The 19,403-nt window shown below is 37.9% G+C and overlaps 1 protein-coding gene across 1 annotated transcript in view; it reads right to left on the bottom strand.

The window, feature by feature from the left end:
* Window positions 1–8,429: 8,429 nt before the first annotated feature.
* NGFR (nerve growth factor receptor) overlaps window positions 8,430–19,403 on the bottom strand; it is a 73,781-nt gene continuing 62,807 nt past the window's right edge. Inside the window, exon 8 of the mRNA XM_087945900.1 lies at window positions 8,430–17,179. Coding sequence (XP_087802026.1) covers window positions 16,878–17,179 — 302 coding nt within the window. The 3' untranslated portion in view covers window positions 8,430–16,877. The remainder of the gene's footprint in view (window positions 17,180–19,403) is intronic.

The raw sequence follows: 19,403 nt of genomic DNA, 5'->3' as shown, positions 1-19,403 counted from the left end.
TGCTCTGGTGCATGTATCTTTCAAGGCTGTCTAGTGACTTCTTTCAGATGTTGTTGGCCCCCAAAGTCAAACATAATTATTTTCAGTCATTTTCTGCTAGGGCTGTCATGCTTTTGCAGGAATAGTCAAGTCAGGACTGACTTGTTATCAGTACCTCACACTTCCTACCAGTTTTCCATGTATGTTACTTGCTATTTAGGCTGTTTAAAACAAAACAAAAAATAGCTTTAACGCTATTCCAGAAGAGTGTTGGGCCCATGATCTGATGTAGCTCAGCCCTCATGACAGAGATTTGTACCAAAGAGCACCATCAGAAGCACGCCTGTCTGTTTTAGCTTGCATCCAAGTTGGAGCTTGCGATTTATTTATTTATTTTATTAAATTTTATTTGTGTTCTATTCATTACATTTCTTAATGCTTAATAAACATCATGTTGTCTAGGTATTTAATTTGCTTAACAATACAAATGCCATTCTTGACCTAGAACTAAACTTCCCATTTGAAGCATCTGCAACAGAACTTGTCCTGTTTCACATTAGAAAGAGCAATTGATCATTGCTTTCCTGCTAGCAGATAATGCTTGAGCAGGGTTGGGTTGAAAGTAGCCTGGGAGAATTTCCCAATCCCTTTCTTTGACTTAACTTTAATAAATAGGGAGAACATCATTTGCTGACTTATGGCAAAGCAAGAATTAACAATCGGGAGACAATCAATTTTAAACCAGCATACTTTTCTGCTGGCTCAAGATTGGGGGTATTGCTGACTCAGTTATGAGGTAGAACCCTCGGTTCTGACACTTGGTCAAGCCTCCTATTGGGTGCTCACTCAGATAATTTTTTGAGAAAGTGCCCTACAAAAGCTAAGCTTTCTGGAAGAGCTTTTAATTTGCTTGAATATCCCTGTTATAACAGAGATCAACACCAACTGCATCTCTGGGACTGGGATGTTCTAACCCCATCATGTTTTGACATTGTGAACAATTTTGCTTCAGTGAGATTTCTCCCTAGAAGGACCTAAAATTGAAACGTGACAGATATCTACCACAGAGCTGTGAATTAGATACATCCTCATTTCCTTTCGCAGCCATTCTTTTAATTTGTGCTGGGAATAAAATTCCCACATTGCCTCAATCTAAGCCAATCTCCCAGCTGAAAAAAAATAAAGGAGAAATAAAATGCAAGCTGTATATTCTATAGGTGATGGACTGCATAAAGAAGAAAAGTAGCTTAGATGCCAAGTTTGGATATGTATTTCTATACACTTATTCAATGGATTGGATTAAACAAAAATGATTTGTCTTTTCAAGCAACCAAAGTTATTTAAAAACAATGGAACAGGAGGATTGCCCCCCTTTTTTTGCTGTACAATGCTATAAGCCATGAAAGAAAGAAAAGTGAACACTTGGTTTCAGCCAAGAAGGTTGGTGACAGGTGTTGGTTGAGTGGCAGGGCAACTAAGTTTGCAATGGTTGTTTGCATGTATGTCACTTTCAGCCCAAATTAAGGCTCCAAAATTATATTGGCCATTCTGTAAAGCTTCCTTGCCCACTCACTGGAAATCTAAACCATTTTTTAGATTTTTTTTGTCCTTCAAATATAGGGGGCGGAGAATTTTGGTGTGTGGGGATGTATTTGGGGATTGTCATGCGGTATGGATGTTGTGTCTGGTCTCTAGGTGTTATGTGAATTTAGTTGTATGTGATACTGTATGTGTGTGTGTGTGTGTGTGTGTGTGTATGTGTATATATATATATATATGTTTTCTTAAGTTTTCGCGGGTACTCACATGTATGGTGTTCGGCTTGGTTCGGGTATTTTCCCACGTCATTGTAGTTCTTTTAAAGTTGTAGCAACGTTTCAGCAGAATCTCATCTGCCATCATCAGGCTTCTGTATTGTGTCCGTCTGTGGGTCAGACTTTTACAGTGGTTTCAGATTTAAATTTGGGGCAGCCTACAGACAAACACAATACAGAAGCCGGATGATGGCAGATGAGATTCTGCCGAAACGTTGCTACAACTTTAAAAGCACAACTACAATGATGTGGGAAAATACCCATATATATATATGTTATGTCCCACCTTCAAAAGCAAATAAGCAACGCCGAAAGCAGTCGTCCTCAAAAGCAAAACAAACGAAGAGGAGTTTCAGAAGATAACAGCTGCTATTATTCACAGTCTACAGCACATTAATCCTAGCTTAAATCCACAAGCCTCCGAGCTTTGACCGTTGCTTCTCCACATAAATTAAATGCTTTGTTCCTGACAAATTTTCAAACTCAGGCGGATCCTTTTATAGTTATTAGGGCAACAGTTAATTTCCTTAATTACTGACTTGACCTTCTCCTGCGTTCCAGCTGGCCTTGCCTCTTAAAGCGGCGTCTATTCCTAACATCTAACCAACAATTCTCCAAGTTCTCGTCTCCACTTGAAGACTCTCTTAAAACTTCTCTGTCAGTCATTCCCGGCTGATGATCAGATACTGAACCAGAGGAGGTCGAAGGTCCTGACCATTCTACTAAATCAGGTCTGTCCTCTCTTGTCACGTCCATCTCCTCTTCCTGATTATCATTCCAATCACTGAGCCATGCTGGCTCATATTTCTCTGCCATGTCCTCCTCACTTGAGCTCATATCAGCCACAGGAGCTGAATCCAAGTCCGGAGCCACAACATACATACATACATACATACATACATACATACATACATATATATATACATACATACATACATACATACAATAAAGTATTATGATTGAATTGTGATGGTGATAATACTGATGTGTTCCTTGTTTCCTCATTTTATCAAGAATAGAATGGTTGTAATTATTTTTAAATGCCTGGAATGTCACAAACAGGAAATTTCAGTAATCCCGGTAAAGATTGAGGCGACCCCATATTTGTCCTTCAAAGTACAGTGTTCCATTAAAGACTCAGATAGCCTCTGGATTTTTCCCAGTGTTTTTGGCAAGAAAGAAAATTGTAGATTGCAGCATGATGAGATTTACAATAGGACATAACACAATGTTCTTTGGGGCCTTGGGATCGTAGAAACTCCTATTTACTGGATAAATCATTTTAAGTTGATAAAGCACATTGTTGTTTTTTGTTTATTGTAAGTTTGCATCTCTGCAACTTAGGTAGGCATGAATTAAGAGAGGTCCCACTTTCAGTAACCTGCTATTTTAGTAGAAAAATTCTCATCTGGCCAGTCCAGGATTTCTAGATGCCACCAAACTAGCTAGGCTAGAGAGAGCAACTCATACAGATAACCAGAAAGGGGACAGAATTGGAGGCACAATTCCTCCTTTTTATAAAATCTTGGCCCAAAGAGGAACAAAGATGTTGCTCTGCTCTTTTCTTCAACTGCAGACTCTTGCTGAGCATCCTATAAATGCTAGCTACCCTCGCTGGTGGAAAAACAACCACTCCCTGTAGAGCAAATGCCAAATGCCCAAAGGGATTTGTACAAATGAATGTGAGTCAAGAAGCAGTGAGTAACAGCACAAAGCCATAGTTGGATGTGGGTTGTCTGCAATTGAGCCAAATCATTCTCTCTCTCTCTCTCTCTCTCTCACACTCTCTCTCTCTCTCTCTCTCTAGGAGGGAGAGGGAGAGAGAGAGAAAGATTGTTTGAAAACACTCCCCCCTTCAGTTGGCAGGGGCATTTCTTCTGAAGGTCACAAACAAGAGGCTCCTGCGTGAGGGGGAAGTTGTTGTGTCATGATGAAGTATAACAAATAAGGCAGTGCAGACTGAGTAATATTTGAGGTTTGGGATTTAGGAGAGCAGGAATCACCCCATGCTAGCCACGTCTTGCTCAGTGTGTTGTAAGGATGTATTCAAACAACATAACTTACATGCCCATGTTTGGGTTTTTGGTATTATTGTGTTTATTTTCTTGCACTGACCAATTTGGGAAGGCATATTCAAGCAGCAAAGAGAACATACGCTGCAGGCTCTCTGCATAAGCTATTGCCCAATGGTTCTTTGAAGTGGCATCCCAGGAACTCTCAAGACAGTTTAGTGTTTCTTTACGTCAATGAGTTTCTAATCCTCATTTACTTTGATGCTAGAGCAGATCCAAAGGGAACTGCATCAAAAACAGTTGGGGAACCATCATCTGTATTGCCCGCAACATAGGCAGAACTTGACTCCATGCTGGAAGTTGTCTAAGTATTTTCTCTCTTTTAATATGATAATAAGAGTTGGAATTCACTTTGTTTTTCCCGTCCAGACTTGTGCAGACAGCACTTTAGAATTTGAGGCAAAATTGTTTTGCCCACTTCCTTTGTGGGTTTTATTATTTTCCATATTTATTGAAATTCCTACCTTGCAAAAGGTGATATGCACACAATTCTTCACAAAAAAAACCTATAAGAGAATGAAGTTAAAAGTCTTCTATCTGAACTAAGGTGCTACAGTTATCCAATGAGCTTCAAGGTCTCTGTATCAGCCTGATATCCTGGAAAGCTACTTTGGGCAATCCATCCAGATGGCACTCTAGCCCTACGGCTAAAAATGGCCTGGACTATATTACAGCCTTCATCTTCCCCTTGCATTTCTGTAAATATTCGCTACCATGATCTCCTTATATCTTGACATAGGCATTGCTTCTGGTAATCTCTCTTTCAGCCCAACCCACCTCACAGGGTTGTTGTGGGGAAAATAAGAGGAGGAAGGTGTGTTTCATATATTTGCTGCCTTCAGTTATTTGTAAAATAATAAGGGTGGGATAAAAACAAACAAATAAACTAACATGCCTTTTCTACTAAGGATGATTGAACATGATGGTTAAGGATCCTTTCCTGTTAATCTACTTTAATTCCCTGTTCTGCTCAGATGTTCTTTGGTTTAAGGAGATTGGTTACAAATTAACCCTAGTCTTTAAGGTTTGTTTGCTCCCACATTCAAATCTTAATACATATGAAATTATATACATACCAAGTTGGTGAATTGTAATAACTTCTTATTAAAAAATGAACCAAATGATATTATTTGTTAATCTGTGGAATGGCTAACGTATACACGTCTTCCATGTAGCTTTAAAAATGAGGAGCAAGTCAAGGCTGGGGATGGATATAGCAACGGTCTATTTCAAGACCATAAATGTGTGTGAATGTGCAGGGCTTTAAACCCAAAAGCATTCTAGAAAGTGTGTCTATAGAGAAGCAAATAGATTTGCCACACATTCAAACTTCATTCAGAATCTCATCTTTCCATTTTGCTAGTAAATGAATATCTGAATGCTTGCTAATTCTTAATTTAAGAATAATTTTTCACCCGCTCCTAATCTGACCCAGAAGTTCCCGTCACTTTAGGAAAAGAGTGACAAGGGATCTTCTTACCAGATCTTTGCATCTTCTCCACATCAAGCCCTTCTCGCTCTGAGCTTATAAAGACATGAAGCTGCACTATTTTTTTTGGTGGTGGGGGGGGGCAAATTTGACCTGCAGTCTGGCATGTAGCCGACATGTTGCTGCCTCTATAGGCTTTGCAAAAGTAACCTGTTTTGCATTACTGGGGAATGCAACTGCTCTTTTCTACATCTGGGAGACAGATTGTGCCTTGGGGCACATGGGGTGGCAAGCACACAGCTCTGCTTCACTGCCTGACTCCTTGACTCAATTCCAATCTCTGCCTTCGCCTTTTCATCCCAAAAACTAATAAGAGAAAGGAGAAATGGGGGTGGGGGAAGGAACCAAGAAGTGAACCCTTTTTGATAGTGAACAATTTTCTGAGATAATACAGACCCAACAAAGAGTAGTGTCTAAAGCCCAATTAAGATGGAGAGGACCAAGTGTAAAAGACTCCAGTGAGCACTTTCTATCTCTAAGTCACACCCTATGACCATGTATTTTTGTTTCACTACTTTTTTTTTTATGTTCACTGAAATTAAGAATCTGCAAGGAAATTCAAAATACAGAAATGCTTCTACTGAGATTGTATTTTGCCTTCACTCTATTCACTATCTTGAATGAAACATTGGATTGTACTTTTTACAATTGCAATTGCTTCAAGGTGCATTGGTCTGCAACAACCTTTATAGTATTAGTATTATAGTATGTAATACTATAGTATTCAAGACAGTATTCAAGACAGCAGCTCAATTGACTACAGTGACTGGGAATCATGGGAGGAGAATCCCACATCACCCAAGGATGCCTGCTGCAAGACTTATGGAGTCATAAATGTCCATTTGAGACATCAATAGATATATTATTACATCTTAGTAGATATAGCCCCATTTCTCTCTTTCTAGGACAAATATAGAGAATCTGATGGAGAATAAGGAATATTTTTTTTTAAAGTTTGTCACAAAGTGAATAGGGTAGATGGTAGCACAGGATGTTCAAAATCAGTTATGATGCTAAAGAAGGAGTTTTGCAAGTGGATCCTGAGAGGCAGAAAAAGAGAGAATGACTCAGTTCACATGTTACATGATGTATTTGGTTCTGGCTCTGGGTGCTATGGTTGTTCAACTACGATAATACATGAACTAGGTTGGCTAAGCATTCATGAAGCATTGCAGCTAATAGAAGTGGCATTGGATTTCAAAGCACAATTCATTCACATGGAATGATTGAATTAAGAAATGTGAAGGGACATCAATCCTCTGGTTCAAAGATTTTATTCTGCAATTTTTCTGCTACATGCAAGAGCTTTAAAGGACAAGATAGGTCCAATCATCCCTAGATTATTTTCCTTTATTATTGCAAAGATAATTGCAAAGATTATTGCAAAGAAAAAAAAATGATAATCTGTTAAAGAGCAAAAGATGGAATAGAGTAGCTGTGCAAGTTCTGTTGACAGTAATATTAGGAGTTGTCCAACTGGAAACAACACAGATGTTTATTAAAATAAAACTAGCCAATTTTTGTTAGTGATCAAATACTCTCTGTACTGTTCCTCACTTGAAAGCTTTCTTCACCACTGGACATGCCAGCTTGGAATGATGGGAAATGTTATCCAGCTCATCAGAAAGAACCAGACTGGCCCAATTGGTGAATCTAATTAAACCAGATGTAAGACGTTTTTCTTTCATTCATTTTTCTACTTTTCCTTTGAAAGCTATAAAACTGCCAAAGAAGGGGAAATCCTTTGACCTTTCCTGTTTCTCTCCCTTCTCCAACCTGGTATTAGCCTCATGTTCATTTTCATCTTCTGAGGATAATATTTTTGCCTCCTGCAATAATTATAAATTGTTAGGGATAGCGGAAATACTTGTCTCCTGATTCCTGCCTATTTGACCACCTTGGGAGAGCAGCTCATCTGTTTTTGTTTTTCCCTGTTTGGTTCCCATCATACTTCTTCTTCTTGTCTCTATCTTTTTCTATTATTTTTAAACTCTTCTCAAAAGATAGCTGTGCACCATCAAGAAGGGGGAAAATTCAGTGTTAAGGCACAATTTATTGGTGCTGCCAATAAAACAAGGAGTTATCATATACCCAGTGGTGAGAAAAATGAGGTTTCATAGGTTTAGAAGAGGGAAGGGGTTTTTCATTACTTAGCCAATTTTTTGCCTATGTTTGGTCCATGATACTCTACCTGAATAGGGTGGTGTATTGTTTTGAACAAGTAATTGTGCCAGAATTAGCTTCGTTGAAGTCAAGATAATGGCCACCATCAGGTTGCATGTAAAAAAAAGTGATGGAATTTTAATTGTGTGGCTGTGCCTGCCCTCTTAATTTTTGGGATTCCTCCATGGACACTCCTGTCCTCATGCATTTCCTTGAACAGCATGAGCAAATTATATGTTTACATTCAATTACATGCTTCATGAACTGCATTGGTTGCCAATTGGGGAAAAATTCAAGTTGCTGAATATCATCTATGAAGTTTTCAGTCTGCAAAGTTTTCCTAACAAGAAGCACATTCAGAATTACTAGCTCTAACTTTATTGTAAGATTACACTTATAAAATCTTGCACGTACGTCTAAAAGTACATCTCTCCCCCATTGTGTTTATCTTCCAGCAAACTAGGGAAGGTCCCCTCTGAGATGTTTGCCATTTCCCCATTCCTTATCTGACTGTTCCTGGTCTGCAGTTCTTCCTTCTGTCTCCCATGGTCATTCTCACACACCATTATAGAAGACCTTCATGACAAAAACTCAGTTTACTTGAGGGACTATATGTAATGTTTCTACCCATCCAATGAGGTTAGCTAAAGTGGCCATGCTCCACGTTCTATCCATTAAGCAGCCCACTTTTGGACGGGCACCTTCTTGGTGATGTCTCCTGTCCTGTGAAATGATATCGTCCCAGAGAACCATACTGTTTCTGCCCTTTTGGCTTTCCCCAAATTGTTAAAGAACTGGTTATTTTCTATGCCCTGGATAAGGATGGTGGTTGAGCCCTTTGGTTTCCCGTTTCTGTCTTCTATCATCTGTTGTCAGTCTTACCAGATAGAACAGACAAAGAACATACCAGATGAGTTAATTCTACTTTATTGTAAGGCTACATTAACAGAATCTTGCAAGTCTGAAAGTACAAATCTCTCACCATCTTCTTTACATTCTGAAAAACTAGGAAGGGTATCTTTTGAGTGCAAGTTATGCCTTCTCTTATTTCATCATTCCCTAGTCAGCATCTCTTCACCCCATCTCCCAAAGTCTTTCCCACCTATATTCTTTTTTCTTGGAAATACGTTGATTAAAAATAATTAATTGGCCAGAGTTATCTTAATTGGCCAGAGTTAGCTGGCCAGAGTTACTGTGGACTCCAGCAGGCTCAAAATAGAAACAAGCAAGCAAACATTTGTACATTGTTTCATGTGTGAAAGGATTCAGAAGGTGTTCTTAAAGATTTGCCTCAAAAACTAATGTTAGTTTCACCTTCATCACTTTTATATAAAATCACTTCCCTATAAGGAACTTAGGATTTTCCTGCTGTCGTTTTTAATCTGTTAGCACTGTGCTAAGCCAAATTTGGTTATTTAGAAATAAGGCGGCTGGATGGATAGATGAGGATTTGAAGCTTGTCAATTGGTTAAAGATGAAAAGAAAACTTTTTCCATGGCCACAGTGGAGCATGAGTTCCTGTGCCTATAAAAAGAGCCTTCCCCATCTCCTGGGAATAACCACATAATCTCCTTTCCATGTTGAGATTATGAAAGATTTCCACTTTCAGATCTGCTTACAAATGGTTGATCAAGATAATAACACAGAATTAAACAACCTTGGGTATCTCTTAGCACATAAACAAGTTGTAAAACAAAACTTGACTTTTAAATAAGGAACATCTGGGCAGCTCTCCTCATTCTGGTACTGGGTGCTTCTGTCAATGTCTGTTACTTACCGTTTAGATTGTCTTCTGCAGGGGGAGGTTTGAAGTTTAGACAGAAACGGATTCAAATAAGTCGTTGCTTCTGGAGTCAGAAAGTTGGTTCATCCACTCTTTGACCTGTTGGCATTGTGTGTATTATTTTTAGGTGGTTTCTAGGTAAATAGTAGAGGGAAAAATGCCAAAAGTTATGCAGGGGCATTTGAGGGGTGGGGGTGTCAAGAAATTCACCATTAACAGTCACAACAGTTTGACTGAAGTGCTGATCTTTTTATGTGCTTGTCACATAAAAAGTTTCAAAACATTTGTGTTTTAATTGAGGCAAGGACCTTCTAGTATGTATTAAACACCTTCTCTTTCTAATGAGCAAATCATGACTTCCAAAATGGCTGTGTTCAGACAATATGCTTCAACACTGAATACCTAGCGGCTACCTTTGTACAAACTCCTAAGCCTGATTAGTAATAATCTTAGTTTGCTCTTCGGGCCTGATGCTCTTGCATGATCCAGCCCAGTAGTGGGATTAAAAACTTTTTACTACCGGTTCTGTGGGTGTGGCAGGGGAAGGATACTGTAAAATCTCCAGTCAGATGTTGTATTTGCCGGTTCTCTGAACTACTAAAATTTCCGCTACCAGTTCTCCAGAACTGGTCAGAACCTGCTAAATACAACCTCTGATCCAGCCCATTTAGTTCATGGTTCTGTGTGAAATATAAAAACATTGCACTAGTTAAAGTACTGTGCAGGGCATGTCAAATTTTTCAACTTTCAATTTCCAAACATTACAAGTGGTCAAAAATTATGACATGTCTTGGGGATTGTAAAGACATTTTGGTTACTTTAACATAATTTAGATGTACTTGGTAAGTAACTATACTTTTTAACATTTAGTTTGTTTCATTGCAGTGTGAGTGTATTCATTTAGACTTAAGAAGAAATGACAAAAACAACTTACAATAAGGAATGTGACCCCTTTTCAAGCTGAGCACCACATTTAACCTTTAAAGGGTGTTTAAGCACAGTTTCCATAAAATGGACAAATCAAAAAGATAAAGAAATGAATGGGCCCAGGACAAAATGCACTGATTGGATTCAATAATTACTCTCAGAGTATTTAGCATTTTGCCCCTTATTAAACATTTCAATGGGATGGCTAGTTGTAGAGGATCTTGATTCTTTATCCTAACCACTGGATTTACTTCTAATTCTCAAATTGACCTGAGTTGGGAAATTTGAATTCAGGCCAATACATGAGATCAAGTCATTCGGCTCCTATAGTAGTATGGAGCTTCAAATAACATGCTCTTATTTGGGACATTACTTGCAGTTTGATACCTGGATTACAGTCTGGAACTACCAAGGCTGTTCTCCAGTAAAGCTTTATTGTATTGTGACCATAATTTATTTACTCCAATGTGATGGTGTCTACATAATACTACCTCTCATTTAAAATTCTCTTGAATTTTGTAGGTGGTGTTTTCCATGACTGTTGAGGTGGAGGAAGAATAACAAAGTGTATGGCATTAGATTGGTTTAATGGCAAAAGATTTTTTTTTGGGGTGGGGGGGATGGAACTTTGATGTTATATACGTTGAGTGCATCAAGACTACTTTATGGACAAAGATAGAAGACATTTTGATTCCTACAATGGACAAATGGCTGCAAAAGTCAATGGAGTTAGCAGAGATGGCTAATTTGACTGTTTTGATAAAAGAAAAAAACATAATTACTTTTGTTTCTACTTGGAAACTGCTTCTGGACTTCGTGCTTGAGGTGGAAAAAAATAAAACTTGGATTTTTGAGTTTTATTGATTAGATAGATTTGTTGTTATAGTTTATACTATTACGTAAAACTAAAGAGTTGAGGTTTGATGTTGCTGTTTTATTCTACTGCAACAGAGGGAGTCGGAAGTCAACACTTTTTTTCTTTTTTCCCTACTTTTCTACACTTCTCCTTTTGTTTTCTCCTCCCTTATTTTTCCTACTATTTGTTTTTGTATTTTTGTATTTTATATTATAAACTAATAAACTTTATTAAAAAAAGATTGGGGAGACCAAAAGATGTAATAGTTCATCATCCTGCCTGCAATTTAACTAGATGCCCTTTTCACCATCATTCATTTTTAATTGCTTTTCTCTCACTCCCTCTCTTTCTCTCTCTTTCTCTTCTCCCTCTCTCTCTCTCTCTCTCTCTCCCTCTCTTCCTCTCTCTCTCTCTCTCTCACACACACACATTTCTGGTCTATAATAAAATAGAAGTAAAATTATGTATAAATGAAAGTGTGTTACTAATGAAAGAATATTCTTTCCAGTCATAGCTTAGCAATATGACCAATAGTAGTTTTTCAATTTTTTAAAAATTATCTTTCTAATGCTTAAATATTGCATTAAAATTAAGCTACGCTAACAATTAAAAAAAAATTGTTCCAGACTTTATCACTGACTACTTGTTAAAATAGTTATATCTGGAAACATATTGCATTATGACATCAAAGGGATAGAACACTTCAAAACTTTCATATAAGCAGTGTTTTGCTGTGACAGAGCTGGGAAGATATTTTGGTGCTATTTAAAAGTAAATTTAAAAACAGAACCATATTACAAAAGAAATTGATATTAAATGGTTATCTAGGTTAGGTTTAGCTGCTTTAAGTCCCTGATTATGTCAAAGCTACATCTTTAAAAACATAAAAGAATAGTGCTAAGGACTTAGGCATGAAATAATACAATTGGATGAATGCATGAAAAAGCCATAATGTCTCTTAAAGGAATGGAAAGTCAACTTTAGTTCCATTTTTTTATAGTGCACATCTGAAGAAATATGTTCTACTAGTGCTACAATCAATGTTTATGAAAGCACTCTTGCTTCAACTGAGCTTCTAAAGGTAAACAGGTTTGGATCTGAGCAGCAATTGGATGGGAGACCACCCATATACTAAATAGCCGATGCATATTGTGAAAAAGAACATGGATACAACACATAAAACTGAATGATTTTGTTGAATGATAACTCTACAAAGGTGCTGCCCTTCAAAGTGGTTTGTTGCTAGCTAACCACATGCAGTCTTGGCTAATCACCAAAACTGATTAGCTGCTAATCATAATTCATCAATTAGTTGAAATGAACTCAAACACATATAACAGTTTAATATAAGCCATGGACTCCAACATTTATCATTAAAAGCTAACATCTGTGTCTGTACTGAAATGTCTGGAACAGCTGTAGGCCCATTAGACATGTTTATCTAAATCTGCTCAGTTTGTCTTTTTTGATTGCAAAGTAAACTTTGAGGGGCTGCAAAATTTAGGGAATACTTTGTGATGTCAGTTTGGTTCAGGGCATAGGGAAGAATGAGGGCAGAGAAATTCAAACCCCTTGAAATGCAAGAAATGCATCTAGGGGGAAAAAACCCAACTGAACACTTAATATAGTGTACCCTTTCTTCATCGGATTTTTGGAATACATACATAAGGTTGTGAGCACAACTATGCCTGCTTATTCATATTTGCACAGTACACATGTACAGCTGGCCATGCAGCTGTTACAAAATCATTTACAGTCACACATGGGTCCTTTTTCTCCTCAGAATCTCTTTTAAGTCACCCATCCTTGCCAACTTAGAAGAGAAGGGACTAGATCTTCAATCCATCTTTGTGAAACCTACTAACCAGTGGTGGGATTCAAAAAATTTACTACCGGTTCTGTGGGCGTGGCTTAGTGGGCATGGCAGGGGAAGGGTACTGTAAAATCTCCAGTCAGAGGTGGTATTTGCCAGTTCTCCAAACTACTCAAAATTTCCACTACCAGTTTTCCAGAACTGGTCAGAACCTGCTGAATACCACCTCTGCTACTAACCAGGCAATGCTTCAGTCAAGAGAAGTATTTATTCGGTATTTTGGGATAAGATATAAAACCCTCACATAAACAAATGAAGAAGCAAAGCAGTTTGAACTACAAATTATCGTTTAACCAAGATTGGAGAAAAAGTTCTAATTTTTAAGGAAGAAATTCAACATTGGAAAATTCCTTTTGGGGAAGGGTTTTTCTGGATTCACCAGATATAGAAACCCAATTGCCTTCCCTAAGTAACATGGATTCTTCACCTGGAAATGTGTGTATTGGGTATATACACACTCTCTCATACACATTTTAAGTAGCCCTGAGAAAATAACCAATTATTCTCCTTCAATCCTCTAGCAGAAGACTAGCAAGAACTATTGAGTTTTCCCGATATTCTGGCATTTGAACCCACAAAGGAAAGCCACAGATTTACTGTGCCCAATTGCAGTTCAACGCAGTGAATAAAATGGAGACATATGCCAACAATGATTTATAATAAAGCGTCATTTTCCCATTTTATTCTCTTCTACACATATCTTTTCAACTAAGCATGGCTCTGATATAGAGATATACTCTATTCGGGATAATTTATTCCAGATAAAATAGGCCAAATTTCAAATAAATAGGCTCTACATTTCTTTGTCCTATCACATTTTCATCTCTTTGTATGGGTTGTTAGCATAAGAATTCAACATCCTTTAACTTCCTGGTTAAAAAAAGAAAAAGTTGTACTCGAAAGGCACTGTTATTCACTGACATTGTGTCCTTGTTATTGATATATGAAGACGGGTCTTCATATGCAAGTCCCAATCAATCATATGGTTATGATATTAAACATAACTGTACCACATTTCTGATTTCATTCCAAAAAGAAGCTTTGAAGTACAAACATAGGATGTCACTGCAACATTTTAAAACAGTCCCATCTTTTCCTAGGATCATGCAGTTGGAAACACGATTTTGGGAAGAGATGTAGCTGTTGCATAACACAGTTACAATATAACACATTTATACCTGATTATTCAAGAATACTAATCACTCAGTCTCTTATATTGATTGGTTTTCTTGTTTCTACTCTGACTTCAGAATAATAAGGAATAGCATTTAGAAGAAGAAGGACTTCCTTTCTTTTGCAGAGAAGCTCCAACTCATGTGTGTCATGTGCCAAAATTTACCTGCTAAGATAAATTCTGTTTGCTATAACCTGAAACCTGAATTCCAGTGGGGTTTCTATCTTGCCTGCATCTCTTAATCTGTGGGGATTTTGTTGCCCCAAAAGAAAAATGAAGGGCTTAATGCAGTAAATCTTAAAAGGTAGAATTATTTAATGGAGTTGCATGTTCAAGAAAAGCAAAAACATTTGGCACTCTGTTTGCTTCTTTTGGGATAGTTACTACACAACAAGGGACATATCTCTACAAAAAGAGAAAAGGGCAATTGGAGTTATCTCCAAATTGTATACCAAGAGGTTGAACTAGTTTGTGAGTTGGATTTCTGAGGTAAAGTGCCTGTTTTGTGTGTCCAGGCTCTTTGCCCTTCATACCATAAAAAGGGAATTTGGGTTTCAGAATTGACATGAAAAGGATGTTAAGCTAGGTGGGCCAGTAGTTAGACCCAAAATCAACAAGGCCACAAGTACCTCCATGTATCTCCATATTTTCTTTCTAAAATTTTTGGGAATTCATTAGATATGTTACTAGCTCTTCCTCTGGCTTCTTTATTATTGTTGTTATGTAATAGCAACATTCTACGAATAAAGACATGGTTCTAGTTGTTCTGTAAAAAGTTTTTAAATAGAAAGCAAACATGTAATTAACTTTCCTCAATCTGTTGTACCATCCTATTTAAAATTGCTACTAAGGTTTGTTGACAGCAAAAATGTCAAGGTTAAAATAGAAGTTTTCTGGTGAGGCAAACCATTAAAATTGGTATGATGACAGAAAAGTGATTAGAATAGCAACACTTAGTGCAGACTGCAAAGCTTCCCTAATCATCTCTTGGTTGAGAGGGAAATTAATTAGCATTCCTAACTAACATTCCCCAGGAAGTATTCCCATTACTTTCTAAGTATATATTTATATATACGTGTGCGTGCATACATATGATGGAGAGATTTCTTCTCCACGGTTTTAAATCAGAGAAACAAGATGAGCAGCTAAACAATACCCATGAATGGCCCAGTCAACTGTTTAAAAACCTATCAGTTTTCAAATGCCACCATTTTTTTCATAAAGTCTATATGAGTATCATCAGAATAAGAATAAAAGAAACCAACATTAATCTTATAATACAGATACAGAGAAAAGGAATTGTACAGTTCCAGTTCTTTTTTTGTTTGTTTGTTTGTTTTTTCTCAAGAGCTTTTGGTGATTCTTGTTAGCTTGTAGAATATTTCCCCACCATCCTATTCCCATAGTGCTTTTATATCCCTCTAATATTTGAAAACAGAAAATAGCAGGTTGCTTTGGTGGCTGTACATCACTTGACCCAGGAATAACATTCAGCAAAATTCTACCTCTGAGAGCAGCTACGTTTTCATATAGATTGCTCCCTGCTTTGTGCATTAAGGCCACTAAGGGATTTTTTGTTTGCTTGCTTGCTTCCCCTTTTAATGCAACAGAGGTTACAGCTTCTTAACACACAGTGATTGGTTTACCAATTTGAAGAAGAACATACAGCATGTGGCATCATCAAAGCAGCATCCCTTGGAAAATGAATGTATATGTCTGACCACTTGCCTTGTTTGCTTCTGATTAGGTCCACACATCAATGCGGCATATCTGGCTCCTTTAAGCAAGGGTTTATATGACTTTACTGGTTTCAGTCAAACTCAGAAAAAGAAAAATGGAAAAGGGTTTTTTTTAATTAAAAAAATCCTTATTAGCTAGAGAAGAATGCATCTGAGCAAGAAAACAAGGGCGGGATCAAATATAATTTTGATGTGGTCACCCATACTTGGATGGAAATGTCGTTATTTTGTCTTTGGGTTCCATCCCTTAGCTTCTCACTTTGATCTTCATACTGTCAGTTTTGATAGCTAGAAACCTGGTCCACATTTCTTTTCTCCCCACTCAGAGCCCCCTCAGGAGGTTGCCTCAAAACAAATGTTCACTTGTCCTCTAAACACCATATGTCTCCTTGTTTCAGGCCTAGCATTCCAGCTCTTTCTGCCTTCTTTGAATCCTTCATCACTCTGTAACGTATCTGGCTGGTCTCCTTGGGTTTTTTTTTCCTTTCCTTTCTCCTGATTTCAGATGTGCTTAAATAGGGTAAACTGGTGACTGAAGGAAAGAAGATGTGCAAGAGAAGAAAGAGAACTGATGTTGATGGGATCATGAGAGAAGCGCGTGGGATAAATGCCAGAGGCACCTGAAAGGGAAGTCAAGCAATTGGCTTTGGACAGATGTATTTCTTCATTCTTGCCTCAGTTCAGAATCAGCCATCCACTCAAAGTCCAGGAGATTTAAAGGAGCACATACAGTATAAACAAGACATCCATTCCTTCTCCTGTCTTTCATTTCCTTTTACCGTCTTATTGTTTGTTACTAGCAAGAGCTATTGGATGAAAATACCAGGACAGTAGGGCAGAGAGGGAAAAATAACTAAATCGGTGCTTACAAGGATCATTCCAGTGTCCCCAGAAAGAATGAGCTCTATTTTTCCTCCACATGTCCTTCTTCCAAGTGGCACCAGTGGGGCAGGGGAAATGAGGAGCTAACTCTACCTCTTCCAATCGCCTCTGCCCTCTCTTTCTCCTTCACACTGGAGAACTAGCAGTGGATTCACTATAAAGGCTTTCCACAATGTCCCCCCTTTGGATCTTGCGCAGGGCTGAATAAAGGGCATCCATGGTGGAACTGTCCTTGCTGGACCAATCCGAGAGCAGCGCACGGACGGGGTATTCCTCTTGTGTAAAGGAGTCTATGTGATCTTCCTTGTAGCCTAGTTCACCAGCCAGGTGGCGCCATGTCTCCTCTGTGGAACCATTCAACAGCTTTTCAACCTCTTCACGTTTGTTAGGGGGCAGGCTGGTGTAAAGATTCCCATCTCCTTTAAGACCTGAAATTGAGGAATGAGTTTGGAATAGATAGAGAAAGGTTAAAAAAGATCGTAACTTCATGCAAGTCATTCACTTGCCTTCCATGTTCCCAAAGATGGTTTTAGCTAGAAATAGTTGACTGGAAGCCAACTATTTAAATTCCCCACAATGCCACAGAACAATGTGACAAATTTAAAATAAATACCTTTAATTGTCCACAACAATCCTCAGCAATTGTGCATGCTCCTGGGGGAAAATCCAGGAGGGAATGGGGAAATGATTAGCTATTATTATGGGAGCCATAGATAGTCCTTTACTGTGGAGACCCAGCATTTGGCTCAGACTCTTTTTGGTCCAAGTCAGTTTCATGTGAATTTATTCCATCCTATTTCTGTACTAACTGAATACACACACACACACACACACACACACACACACACACACACACACACGTAGATGCATTTCACAGAAAATTTCTGTTTGCATTTCATGTAAAATTCCTTTGATGAAATATTCTTTTTAGCACATATTGTAGTATCTTTTAAAAATAGCATTAGAACATTCTGAAAAGCATGGAATTATTGATCTTTGTGTTCTGTGATTTATAAGAAATAATAAACAGATCAATATGCTTTCAAAGGAAAACCATATTCAAGATTTGAATGGAGGTTTTTCTGGATAATTTCATGAACTTCAAGGGGCAAGGCAGAATATGAATTGTTCTAAATAATTCAGGTAAGATTATATCCACCATTATTTTCACAGACATAAACTTTCAAACCCCCTTTAATATTCTGATACTTTTTCTTTGCCTGTATTACCAGTAATGTTTTAACCAGTCCATTCTAAAATCTCCCAAATTAAAAATATATAAATATTGATTTTAGTTCCAGGATTTCTTATTTGGTACAATCCCAATTCATTTGTAGAAAGAAAGAATGCTGTCTCCAAATTTTGAGAGATCACCATCTGAGCACAAGTGGGCTTACAAATGAATAAAGGACAAAACTATTCACTCACCCTTTCCATGCAGCACTTTCTAAGCGCTAAGCATTTAGCCTGAAGGATAGGCTTCTGTCTTGCTGTGTGTTCTAGGATTCCAGATGGCATGGAGAGCTATGACATTTAAAATAATCCTTGTTCAACTTATCCTTAAGCCTCCCAGCTAAACATGTGGAGAGCAGAAAAAGAGGGCAGGGCTGCCTGTGAAAACCCAGAATCAGGCAGGGGAAGTTCAAAGAAGAAACTAAATTGTGATGGTGTTGTGCTTAAGAAGTGACAGAGGGCTGGGTTTAAATGCATTTCTCCAGCCTCCTTGGCTTCTCATACCCCAAACTAACCTCAAGGGAAAACCTCAGGCCAAAATTCTTCTCATGTGGCTTTTTCAGGAGTGATGTTCGTTCCTCCACAGAGTAGAAGTCCGAGCTCTTTGTTCACTTAGAGAAAGTCAAAGAAATGGTCTATCCAGTTCCTCCACACTCATTCTCTATGTTAGAGAATTTTGAAAGACCCTTTGGGCCCAGTTCAGTTCAAGTCTTCATGCAGTTTTTACTACATTGTTTACTATTGTAAACTGCCAAGAATGGCCTTCAAACCAAGCCAAACCAATGACCCAAAACAGTTACTGGGAGATAATGCACTGCTCTTCCACATGCATATGATCTTGCAGGAGCCTTCCTTCTCCTCATATTAACATTTACTCATAATAGTCCAGTTGGCATGGACTTCCAAAAATAGAAAGAGAGTAATTTTTCTTACTTACTCTTTGCTCCATTTACTGGTTTTAAGAAAAACGTGGCCTATTCTTTTTGACTTAGCATGATCTATGAACTGTAATTTATAATTTATGGCTTACTAGGTTTTATGAAACTGGCATTATGATTTATTACATACATTATGACCAAATTAACTAGTGTTTATCATGACAAGTGAGATTATTACTAATTATTTGTTTTCAAAGAGCACAGAGGTAGAAATTGTGAAGTGGAATAGCAGAGGATCTAAGGATCAAAAAGCCACAAATGCTCACCCTCTCAATATAAACCTCATGTCATAGGTTGATATCAACCTAGTAAAACCTGCTGGGGGGAAATGGGCTCACAGAATGAGTCATAACTAGTGGATGACAGAATTGCAATGGTAGGCAACTTATCTCATCTACTATGAGTTATTGAAAACCTTGTATAGCAATTGCACTACAATAGCACTTAGACTTATATATCGCTTTATAGCACTCTCTGAGAG

This window comes from Notechis scutatus, chromosome Z (genome assembly GCF_049901735.1).
Source record: "Notechis scutatus isolate UNSWTSFEM ecotype Mainland chromosome Z, rNotScu1.2, whole genome shotgun sequence".
Classification (NCBI taxonomy): Eukaryota; Metazoa; Chordata; class Lepidosauria; order Squamata; family Elapidae; genus Notechis; species Notechis scutatus.
Note: the sequence above shows the minus strand (reverse complement) of the source record. Positions and strands in the feature narration are given on the sequence as shown.